This window comes from Chiloscyllium plagiosum, unplaced genomic scaffold, assembly GCF_037043375.1.
Source record: "Chiloscyllium plagiosum isolate Xiang-an unplaced genomic scaffold, Cpla_swu_hap1 HiC_scaffold_3, whole genome shotgun sequence".
NCBI classification, from domain to species: Eukaryota; Metazoa; Chordata; class Chondrichthyes; order Orectolobiformes; family Hemiscylliidae; genus Chiloscyllium; species Chiloscyllium plagiosum.
Genome location: NW_028270141.1, coordinates 71,934,664 through 71,947,474, shown reverse-complemented (window position 1 = coordinate 71,947,474; position 12,811 = coordinate 71,934,664). Strand labels below are relative to the sequence as shown.

At 40.1% G+C, this 12,811-nt stretch overlaps 1 protein-coding gene across 5 annotated transcripts in view; it reads left to right on the top strand.

Moving 5' to 3' along the window:
* Positions 1 to 12,811, top strand: part of lama2 (laminin, alpha 2) — a 385,009-nt gene that overhangs the window by 156,966 nt on the left and 215,232 nt on the right. For all 5 annotated transcript variants that reach the window (XM_087980433.1, XM_087980426.1, XM_087980423.1 and 2 more), the window contains exon 13: positions 6,865 to 6,957. In XM_087980433.1, the coding sequence (XP_087836559.1) occupies positions 6,865 to 6,957 (93 nt within the window). The remainder of the gene's footprint in view (positions 1 to 6,864; positions 6,958 to 12,811) is intronic.

The following is a 12,811-nucleotide window of genomic DNA, read 5'->3' as shown; positions in this document are numbered from 1 at the left end:
GTTTTACAAATCTCCAGCATCCACTGTATTTTGCTTTTATTACTTTTTATATTTATTCATTGGATGTGGGTATTATAGAGTCATAAAGATGTACAGCATGGAAACAGATTCTTCGGTCCAACTCGTCCATGCTGACCAGATATCCCAGCCCAATCTAGTCCCACCTGCCAGCACCCGGCCCATATCCCTCCAAACCCTTCCTATTCATATACCCATCCAAATTCCTCTTAAATGTTGCAATTGTACCAGTCTCCACCACATCTTCTGGCAGCTCATTCCATACACTTACCACCCTCTGCATGAAAAAGTTGCTCTTAGGTCTCTTTTATATCTTTCCCCTCTCACCCTAAGCCTATGCCCTCTAGTTCTGGTCTCCCCGACCCCAGGGAAAAAACTTTGTCTATTTATCCTATCTATGCCCCTCATAATTTTGTAAACCTCTATAAGGTCACCCCTTAGTCTCCGACGCACCAGGGAAAACAGTCCCAGCCTGTTCAGCCTCCCCCTGTAGCTCAGATCCTCCAACCCTGACAACATCCTTGTAAATCTTTTCTGAACCCTTTCAAGTTTCACAACATCTTTCCAATAGGAAGGAGACCAGAATTGCACACAATAGTCCAACAGTGGCCTAACCAATGTCCTGTACAGCCACAACATGACCTCCCAACCCCTGTACTCAAGACTCTGACCAATAAAGGAAAGCATACCAAACGCCTTCTTCACTATTCTATCTACCTGCGACTCCACTTTCAAGGAGCTATGAACCTGCACTCCAAGGTCTCTTTGTTCAGCAACACTCCCTTGGACCTTACCATTAAGTGTATAAGTCCTGCTGTGATTTGCTTTCCCAAAGTGCAGCACCTCGCATTTATCTGAATTAAACTCCATCTGCCACTTCTCAGCCCATTGGCCCATCTGGTCCAGATCCTGTTGTAATCTGAGGTAACCCTCTTCGCTGTCCACTACACCTCCAATTTTGGTGTCATCTGCAAACTTACTAACTGTACCTCTTATGCTCGCACCCAAATCATTTATGTAAATGACAAAACGTAGAGGGCCCAGCACTGATCCTTGTGGCATTCCACTGGTCACAGGCCTCCAGTCTGAAAAACAACCCTCGAACACCACCTTCTGTCTTCTGCCTTTGAGCCAGTTCTGTATCCAAATGGCAAGTTCTCCCTGTATTCCATGAGATCTCACCAGGCTGGGACTGTGTTCCCTGGTGCGTCTCCCATGGGGAACCTTGTTGAATGCCGTATTGCTGGAAAGATTATTTGTTACCCATCCCTGGTTACTCTTGAGAACATGGTGTTAAGTCCCTTTCTTGAACTGCCTCAGTCCATGATGGTATACGCATAGTCAGTCCTCAAGACCATGTGAAAGCCCCTCTCTTTGAGCTAACTGTTGTGTGATTTTAACCAGACACTGTCAGTGAGTTCACTTACTTTGATGCAGTTGAACATCCAGCTGTGGATTATAAATGAGGCCTGAGGGTAAAAAATATCTACACGTGAAACTTGTGACAGTAGAGGTAATTTTATTGGTCCTTGATTGTACTTAAAGCTGATGGGAGATGGGGTGTATTCAAAGTCTGGGTGAAACGTGAATGTGACACTGTGTAGAATTCTCCCATTTGCATTCAGTCAGAGAAAAAAGTCAGCACTCGTCTTGACTGGATTTCGCCTCACAGAATTATTAAAGCACAGAAGGAGCCCATTCAGCCTTTTGTGTTTGCATTGACCCTCTAAATTAAAGCATCTTGTACTATTTTCCCATCTTCCCAAATCCTGCATGTTCTGCTTTTATTAAAAAATTTATTTTGATTTCATTTTCAATTTCTTAATTGAATCTATTTCTACCATGCCCTCAGGCAGTGCTTTCCAAACTTTAGTACCTTGCTATCTGAAAATTTTTATCTCACATTATTTGTTTGCCAGTTATAATAACTCTGTGCCCTCTTGTTCCCAATTCCTTCACTAATGAGAACAATTTCCCCCTATTCTGTGCAGAATGCTCACGACTTTGAATATCTTTACCACATACCCTCTCGGCTTTCTCTTTTCTGAGGAAAACAGCCCTGACTTCTCTGGTTTATCTCATAACTGAAGTTCCCCACCCTTGGGAACTGTTCTCATCAATCTTTTCTGATTCCTGCATGCCTTACCTACAATGTACTGCTCAAACCAAATGCAGTACTTCAGCTGAGGCTGAACTAGTGTCTTATAGAGGGTCAGCATAACCTCCAGGCTCAGTCAGGCCAGAATATTGTGTGCTTTATTAACTGGTCTCTCAGTCTGACCTGCTCTCATCAACAAAACATGCACATATCCACCAGGTTATGCAAATCTTTTAGAGACATACTCTTTATTTTCTGTTGTTCTTGCTACCATTCTTGAGAGAATGTCCTGTCATCCAGACTTGCTTATTTGAAGACCAAATTGCAGGCAAATATGCTTTGGAATAAACTTTAGAGCCTTCAGTGTCTCTGACTGGTACCCCACTAAAGGCTTCAACCTGTATCCCATGCAGCAGTTCAACTTAGCAGAAGAGTAAAATGATCTTTGGTGTACTTACATCTTGGCATGACCATCTCCTCTTTGAAGTTTTATGTTCTTTGTGCTCCGCACCTCCGGTGAAACCTGTCTCAGCATTATCAAAGACGTGCTTTTGTGCGTGGCCAGATTCTTCAGAAATTCTGTTTAAATAAGATGCTTCAGTATTGGTGCAAATTGCTTCACCAGTTCCTTTCATGTTATGTACACCCCTATAGTTCTGGATTTGGGACTGACTTTGCAGGCTGTTTACCTTCACTGCTTGAATAGTCCTTTCAATGTGTATGGAATATGTAATTGGGCAAGCAATGTGGAATACTGCTGTAAACCTGAGGCCGACAAAGCAATAATAACCCCTCTCTTCTTGTTCTTAGAGGTGGTAAATAAAGGGCAGTAAAAACAGAGATTGGAGGCACATAAGTCTCCATTTCACAAATATTCTGCTTGTGTGCTTCAGCTTGCTACATATTACATACTCATGCAGCATAGTATTCCAGAATTCCATTGAACTGTCTGTCCTAGGAATGTGCACAAGACCTTCTGGCCTTATATGGATTTCTAAGCCTCCAGGATAGTAGACAGAAGACACATGCTCATTATGAGTCAGTAGTATCCTTTTCCACAGAGAACAGGCATGGATGGTCATCTTGGTTACTTGCCAAATGACAATACCACTACATCACCATCTTGTAGTTAAATGTTTTTGATTTAATTGCTTCTCGTAACAATAAATAGTGAAGACTAAACAACTAATTGAATTATTAACCATAGTAGATCAATAAACATATCAGTAGACTGTGCTGCATATCCACATCCTGTTTAAGGAAGTTTGCAATGTTTGCAAAAACATTTTTGTTTTGATATTTCATTAAAGGATTAATTTCTAGTTTATTTTGTAAATTTCAGACATGCTGAGTCAACATCCTGAGAAAAGCTTGCAGACATCTCCCAGTTAAGAATGTGCAGACTTCTTGCACTTTATTTTGTAAAATTGTCGAGTGGAATGGTTGACCTGATGGTCCACTTTAACTTTTGCTATTTTAAAGAAATGCAGAGCAATTTTTTTTGGCTCACATTTACCATTAAAGTTCCAGTATATCATAATGTAATTTCCCAAAAGAGAGAACCTACAATGTTGGTTTTCAGCTGTGGATTGCAAATGAGGCCTGAGGGTTAAAAATGTCCAGACATGAAATTTGTGGCGGGATAGGCAATTTTATTGGTCCTCGATGGTACTGAAAGGTGATGGGAGGTGGGGTATATTCAAAGTCTTGGTGAAAAGTGAATGGGACACTGTTTAGACTTTCATTTGCACTCAGTCAGAAAAGAAAGTCAGCACTCCTCTTGACTGGATTTCACCTCACAGAATTATTAAAACACAAAAGGAGCCCATTCAGCCTTCTGTGTTTGCATTGGTCCGCTAAGTGAAAGTATCTTTATGCACTAAGTAGGAAATTAGAAACTGTATTTTATTTACAAGTTGTATCAAAACGTAACACTTATTCTTTTTCTTTCTAGTTTGTCATGCATTCCTTCAGGCATTCTCACTGTGTGAGAGCTCTTCAAGGCAGGGATCTGCTGCTGCCCTATCTATATGGTCAGGCTTCATGTTTGATCCATTAGATTACTTCACTACATGGGAGAATAAATTCTTGTAATATTTGCCCACATGTATCTTCTTCCCTAATCAAAGTTTTTGCAGCAAGGTATGACTTTTCAGGACATCCTTTTGCTAAGGTCTGTCCACTCAGCAATCCAAGAATTGCCCTTATTTTACAATACATATTTAGATCATGAAGAATTAGAAGAAAATTGTCATTTGCCAAGAAGATATTCTGTCGCTTACTTTAATTCAGATAATTCGTTACCTTTGAAGAATGAAAATTCAGTTACTGTTGTACCAAAACTGTACATAATACCAAAACCATCCTGGAGCAAAAAGGTAACTTTAGTCTCTTTCCTCCACTCTACACACCACTCCCACCTCCCAAAATTGTAAGAAGCTCCTAACAATCATTAACCTCTAGTGTTTCTCCTCTTCCCCTTGCTCAACAAATCTATCATACAGCCGTGCCTTCCCTCATGCCAGCCACGAACTCGTGCCACTCTATGTTTTTCTCTTCCTGTGATATTTACTCTGAGATGATCCATTTCCTAATTTCTGGCATCTGTTCCTACAAAATTGCTGACAACTCCGCTTTCTTTCCCTGGCTATCTTCTGGCTGCCTTTGTAAATGCCTTCTCTTATGCGCGTGATCTTCCTTCCTTTCCATATTGTTGTCATTCCCCCGTTCAAACAATAATTACTCTGATTCCTTTTTAGAATCAACCCTTTCTCTCTATTCTCTATCCTATGTAACCATAGGATCTCCTGCAATGGCTATGTAAGCACAGGAGGTCCTGAAGGGTCTGTTTCTATCTAACTTGCTGTGCTTTGATATTATTATCCAAGGACGTGGGATTGGATTCCACAAATATACCAAGTGGTATGCATTTGTTGTCTCTGTAATATTAGATTGACTATCTAGCATCCAGTCTTAGAAGTGCTACAATTTCTTAAGTTAAACATTGGGAAGACTAAAGCCATCACCTTGACCACAAATTTTACATTGAATGACCCCTCTTGTTCTCCTGCCTAAGGTTAAACCAAGTTGCTTGTGAATTTGCATCCCATTCCACCACCCTCCTGAAATGAGCTCCTGATCTCAACACAAAGACCATCTACATTCATGTTTACCTCAGTCCAGGTATTGCTGAAACCCTTAGACATAACTTTCCTCTCGATCTATCTATTCTGATGGTTTCCTAGATTCTCTACCAGTCGTCTTCAGAGAAGATTGTCTTTGGGAGGTTTAGTTTGTCCAAACTGCAGACAACAGACTGATCTTATCACCTAACTTGCTGTCTTAAATTGGTTCTGAGTCCATCAACACCCCAAGTTTATAATTCTAATCCTCATCTACAGTACCGCCCCCATTCTATCTTATTGCTTTCTGTATCCCTCCAAACTGGCAGAACTCTGTTCCTTGCACTTATGATCCTTATACAAGTATCACTCCCCAACCTTCCCCATGGAAACCATGTTATCACTTGTCTGGTCCTTTTGCTCTAAATACCTCTGCCTCTCTATTTCCTTGTCCATCTAATTACAATGAGGAAAAATAATATATGTTCAAGTTATAGTGGCATTTCAATGCAGCATCAATCTTCTTTATCTGTATGTATTCATGTTGTCCACGTACTTTTTGTAATCATATCTTGACTTAACAAGGTGTAAAGTAGCACATCACTGAGTATGTGTGAATTAATGTGAGTGTGACGGTATGAGCATGTTGATGCAACCTTGTATAGGTGTGAGTGTGTAAATGTCAGCAAGTATTTGGGTAGGACAGGGAGTCACCTTTCATGTTTCCTGATTGAGGTATGTTAATTTCACAGAATAACAGGTGTCACAGTGTAGAAAGAGGCTATTCAGTCCAATGTGCTTGCATTGGTTTGTTAAATGAGCATCACTTTCTGATGCAAATTGCTTGCTTTTCCCCTATACTCTCCACATTAGTTTTATCCAAATAATCATCTAACACACTCTTGAATGCCTCAATTGAACCAGTCTTCACCACATTTCCAGGCAGTGCATTCCGTACCCCGACTGCTTACTGAGTGAAAAGGTTGCTCCTCACTTCACCCCCCACAAATCCCTTTAAATCTGTGCCTGCTTGTTCTTGTTCCTCCAACATTTGGTTCTACATTTAACCTACATCATATTATTATATTATTTTCTTTTAATGTGATGATGAAATGATTACCTCTGTTCACTCAAACCCTCAAGCTGTCAACTGAGCAATTATTATTAGAGCTTATTAGTAATTTTAAAATTTCTGAACTATTGTTTAAAAATCACACCTCTTTCCACATGTAAAAAAAATGGCTAATAATTCAGAAATTGCAAGGATTCGGTGGAGTATTGTTAATGGAGACTAAATGATGATTTTAAGTTCTTATGGTGCTGTATAAGTGATTGTTTGAGAATTGTTAACACATTACTGCACAAATTTCAGTTCAAGATCTTTATATTGTCTCAATTATTAAAATGTGATGTGTTGTCTTGGTATGATGCATAATTCAATAAAATTATAAGTTTACATTCAAATGCTTCAGTAGACTGATCTATATGAAAACGGACAACAGTTCAGAGGTTAAATTGAATTTTATTCTCAAATTTTGAAATGTTCTAGAAAAACATCTGAAGTGCTTGTTTTAATCAGTAAAAGAGAGGACATTTTAAAACTGTATTGTGTTTCTCTGACTCCAGCTGACAGCATATGGAGGGAAATTGATTTTCACCATCTCTGCCGACTCCACAGGACATCTCTCACACAATCAAAAGTCCCAAGTCATCCTCGAGGTTGGTGTTTCTAACTCACTACGTTTGTCTTTTCCAAATTAGAGGACAGTTGTTCTTTCTAACTTTTTATTTACGTACAGAGTACAGTTACTATCAAATACTTATTCAAATGGTCATGAAACAAAAATTATTCAGAAGCATCGTGGATCAATTTTGGTCATTTGGATGCTAAAGTATGAAACTAATTTTGTTTGTAATGTAGGATGCATGCTAAAATTAATCCTTCATTTTTTTTCCCTCATAAAATCATTCTTCAGTCATGAGTAGTGTTCATTCTCATTATCACAGCCTTGGGTCAATGTTCATAAATAAGCTAGGCATTGATCTGTTCACAGAGGTATATTTGCCTCTCTTCATTGATCTGAATGAAAAGAATATGTGAATCTTACACTCTGATCTCTCAGTGAGAAAGGTCCTGTTAGAGGATTGAACATGTAAACTATGCTGATAATTCAGTGCAGTACCGAAAGAGTACATGATTGGAGTGATTGGCCATCTTTTGGGTGAGATAATAAATTGAGAAAATATTAGTTGACTAGGATGCCATAATATCACTGGAGGAAGATAGTGGCCATTTCCCAAAGGACCGACCAATTGTATCTCTCAAAAGCATCATTGAAACAATTACCCAACATTCATCATATTGTGTTTTGATGTGAAGCATTTCAGATGTCTCAGATAAAAACAGGAAATGCTGGAGAAACACAGCAGGTCTGGTAATATCTGTGGAAAGAGTTAACATTTCATATCCAAGAAGAGCCATTGGGCTTGAACCACTCACTTTTCTTCTTTGCAGATGCTGCCAGACCTGCTGAGTTTCTCTAGCATTTGTTGTTTTTATTTCACATGTCCAGCATCTGCTGTGTTTTTCTTTTTCATCAGCTGTATTTTTCTTTTATCCGCATGCCTCAAGATACATAAATGTGCTCTAAAAAAATAAATCAGTTCTTGCCTCCTCCCTTCCCTCTCTTCTCCATTCCCCCTTCCTCGCACCCATATCCCATTTTCCTTCCTCTTTATACCTTTCAACAGTGCTGCAATTATCTCATATTCTGTTGCAATTATTACAATCCATGCTGTTTAAAAATAATGTTTTAGAAAGTGAATGCAGGGAAAGAGAATAAACATTTTTTTATCATTTAATTATTTGGTATAAGACTAAGTGAAGAACTCATTGAGAGTTTGCAGGCAAATTAAAATCTCCTTTTTCTTGGGAGTATAGCAGTTAATTGGTCAGTGTTTGCTTATGTGTGTCTATGAACTCTTCTTCGTTATATTTGCTATTAGTCAGTGCTGTTAGACAAACAAAGACAAATCTGAAAGCAAACAGCAGCAAACTGGAAATGAGAGAACAGAAATGGTAATAAAACAAATTAAGGTCCTGCATAGACAGATTGTGTTATTTCATCTCTGCATATCTCTGAGGTGCATACATAATCTTGGTTACAAGAGTTGAGAATCATTGCCAACCGGGTCAGATCTGCTCTGGGATCAGTGATTCATCCCAACCAAACCTGTGCTGTACCGGGCAGGATGATCTCAGAGAGCCTCACATTCCTCAGGGATACGATCGTTCAGGTGCAGGACAGGGCCATGAATGCTTTCTCATCAGCCTGGATCAGGAGAAAACCTTTAACAGGATATAACACACCTACATATGGGGCATGCTGTCCTGAATGGGCTCTGGGGAGGGAATTCACAGTTGAATCTGACTGATCTACACCAACATCATTAGTGCAGTCTCAATCAGTGGATCAGAATCAGAAAGTTTCCAGATCAAAGATTTACAAGGATGTTGCAAGGGTTGCAGGGTTTGAGCTATAGAGAGAGGGTGAATAGGCTGGGGCTGTTTACCCTGGAGCTTTGGAGGCTGAGGGGTGATCTTATTGAGGTTTATAAAATCGTGAAGGGCATGGATAGGGCAAGTAACCAAGGCCTTTTCCCTGGGGTGGAGGAGTCCAGAACTAGAAGACATAGGTTTAGGGTGAGAAGGGAAAGATTTAAAAGGGACCTAAGGGGTAACTTTTCACGCAAAGGGTGGTGCATGTATGGAATGAGCTGCTAGACAAAGTTGTGGAGACTGCTACAATTACAACATTTACAAGGCATCTGGATGAGTATATGAAAAGGAAGGGTTTAGAGGGATATGGGCCAAGTGCTGACAAATGGGACAAGATTAAATTAGGTTATGTGATTGGCATGGACGAGTTGCACTGAAGGGTCTGTTTCCGTGCTGTACATTTCTACGACTCTAAATCTGGAGTCAGACAGGGCAGCCCACTCTGTCCTGCTATGTATGTTGTGTAGAGCCTTTTGCTAAGTCCAACAGGAAGGTTGTAAACCTGAGAGGGGTGACTATTCCAGGCAATGGAGTCCAATAGGTCAAAGTGCATAGACTCATGAGCATCTGTGACCTGTTTGAACTGGCCTCAGGAGCCAAGGTAAATTGAGGCAAAGACAAGGCCATTTGAGAACTGGGTTGACCAATCCTTTACCACCTTCACAGTCAGGTTACCTAAAGGTGCTGGGAATATGGTTTGGAGGAGCTAAGGCTTGCGCATATTGCCAAGGTGAGGCAGAAACCAGCTTTTGGGAGCACTGCCCCATCTCCGTTGCAGGTGAAAACCTGGTCATCATTCTGTATTGTTGTACTTGGTGCATGTCTGACCTATTCCCCCGAACATGAGCCATTGCAGTCACCCAATCCAATTTCCACTTCACCTAGAGGTCAAAGATGGACTGGGTTTGCAGGGACACAATGTACAATGCTCTGGATAAGTCAGGGGAAAGAATATATCAAATGCTGCCCTCATCCTGATGGCTATCTTTGTGTGTGGCTGCATCAAACTGTGTGAAGACCTTTGGTACGCAAACCCCACGTGCCAGTATGTACTGAGGTTCCACCTGTCCTCCCTGTTGCAAAGGAAAGGACTGGCCTCATTTGTTGTGGAACGCTCCAAGTAATTGGACCTTTCTGTACCACCTAACCTTCATGGAGAAATTTGCAAAGAAAAACACTTTTGACCACAAGTCCATCAGGAAGTGGTCAACATGCAGCATCCTCGAGACCCTGTGGAAAAAGGAGAGGGTGGATCCTGTCGAGTGGTTCCCTGAGCAGACTGTGAAAGGCATTTGGCAAAATGCCTCATTGCCAGAACTTTCCAACAAGTATTAAGACCTAGCTGGTGGTGAGAAGGGCAATACCTGTATGATTCTTTATGTATGCCCGGAGTCTCTGCATCATCACAAGCTGCCCTCATAGCAACTGTAGGGAGGTAGAGACTGTCACACATCTCCTTCTGGAATGTGTCTTTGCCGAGAAGGTCTGGAGAGAGATGCAGTGATTTTTGTCAAGGTTCATCTCAAGCAGCTCCATGACGCAGCACTCTGCTCTGGAGGCTGTTCCCTGGGATGAACACCGGGACAAACATCAACTGTGTGCCTGGAGGATTATCAACATAGTGAAAGATGCTCTTTGGACTGCCTAAAACCTGTTGGTCTTACCTAGACTTCGCCAGACTGGCACATTTCAAGGTTCAGGACTATGTGCTGAGGGATACATGAAAGCTTGGGGCAAGCGCAGAGGGGAAAGGCCAATATCTAAAACCTTTTGGCCAAAGTACAATAAAAGTCCATTTAGTTATTGGATCCTCCCGGTGCCTCAAATATGCATAATCGTATCTTGTGTAAGTAGGAAAACATTGGGTTTGTTTGTTGGAAGGGTCAGGGAATTCAAACTCCAACGTTAGATTATTTCTCCATGTGCAAAAACTGTACAGAACCAAACTGCTCTTGTGACTATCTTTGTACATAAAGATTTTTTTAAATGAATAAAGTATATTTTTGGAATTCAAAAAGTATAATCACTAGACTGAGCTGTGCAGGTCAAAAAGGAATGACTTCATCAGTTCAGCTCATGAAGGATTCTCTTCCTGAGAGTGTGGACAGCATGTGTATACCATTGTGATTGTTAAAACAAGTTATTTTAAAGAATGCTATGTCAAGGTCACAGGCCTTTCAATGTGTCTCCTCATCAAAGCATCAAAGTATCTAACTTATCAACTACTTTTACCACAGTTATTTTTCACCTTTTCTCAACCCTATGACTGACATTCTTCAATTTTATCTTGACTCAATTGTTCTAGTTTTCAGAAAGATCACAGTTCCAGTACGTTCAACTGATCAATGTTCAATTAAACCAAAGACAAACCTTTGCGGTATTTTGGTTTAAACTTGAAGACTGTACTACAGCACAAAATTATGATTTATTTTGTTACGCAAATGCAAATCCCTGAAGGTCAAGTGATCGCCTCTTTGTTTGCTGAATTTAGGCTGAACTGTCTGCCACTCATTCTGTAGAAGGGAGACACCTCGGTCATGGGTATTACTGTTTCTGCCTCTCTAACATGTTTAGGCTGAGCCTGCAGCAGTAGGGCCCTCGTTTGTGATGAACCTGTTTAGTAAAGGACTATCCTTAACATGGAAGTTCAAAGTCAGTCATTCCATCGAGGAATTTTGTTGCAACTATTTGTTCGGAATGCACTTTGAAAGCTAATGATTTCCCAGGTTTCCCATTCTTTGATTCATGGGAAGTTTGCTGGTGGGTCTTGTTTGTGGCCAATTATTATGTTGTGTCCCTCAGAGATATGCAGAGATGAAAGCACCACAAGCTGTCTATGGAGGTACTTTATTTTAAATGTCTTTTTATTAATATTTCTGGGCTCTAATTCCCAGTTTGCTGCTGCTTGCTTTTAGATTAGTTTTTGTTTCTCCAATGGCACTCAGTAATGGCAGACAGAACAAAGAAGAGTCCACAGACACACATTAGTAAACACTGAACAATTAACAGCTGTACCTCCATCCAGAAAAAGGAGCACTTCTTAATTTGTCTGTGAAATCTGGATGAGTTCTTCAATTGGTCACATAACGAGTGATTAAATGTGAAAAAATACTCTTTTTTTCCCCCTACATTGACTTTCTAAAATACCCTTTCTGAGCAGTATGAATTGTAACAACGAAATAATTGCGATGCTACTGAGGTTTGTATCATATTGGCACTGAAATGGAAGACAGGCAGTTGGTGGATTGAACATGTCATTATCGAGTGTTAAGAGTGATCGATGACATGAATCACAAAATTATTCTGGTGTAGAAAAAAAACATTTTATCCATATTTAGCTTTCTGAATGTGCATCATGACTTAGTACCATTTTCCCACCCTTTTTCTATAATCCTACACACTATTTTATTTAAATAATTGTAAGCTCTCTTGAATGATTCGATTGACTCTGCCTCCACCACAATTCCATGCAGTGCATTTCAATCAATAATTACTTATTCTGTGAATTTTATTTTCCTCACAATATATTCACTTTTCCAGCAAAACACTTAAGATCCACGTCCTCTTATTCTTGATACATTTTTGAGTGGGAGCTGTTTCTCACTGTCTGCTCTGTCCAGACAGTTGGGCCATATGGCCTGTTTCCACACTGTAGGGATTCTTTTGATTTTATGATAATAATTTGGGAAAGAATTACTAGTTACATAGAGAAATATGAGGCAGCCTCCATAGATTTCCAAGGGGAAAACAGTTTTAATCAACTTGTTAGAATTCTAGGAGAGGTAACAGGGAGCATTGATGAGAGTAATTTTGGGTATATATGGGTGTATGTCATTAAAGGGGTTTAAGCAAGATACGTGGAGACAGTGACAAATCAAGCTTAAAGTCTCCTAGGATTTATTAATAGAGGGTACAAGTGCAAAGAAGTTATTCTGAACCTTATAAGACAGACCTCTAATGGTTTTGAAAATTTCACTCAAATCCTCTCTGAGGCATCTCCTCTCCAAGGGAAAC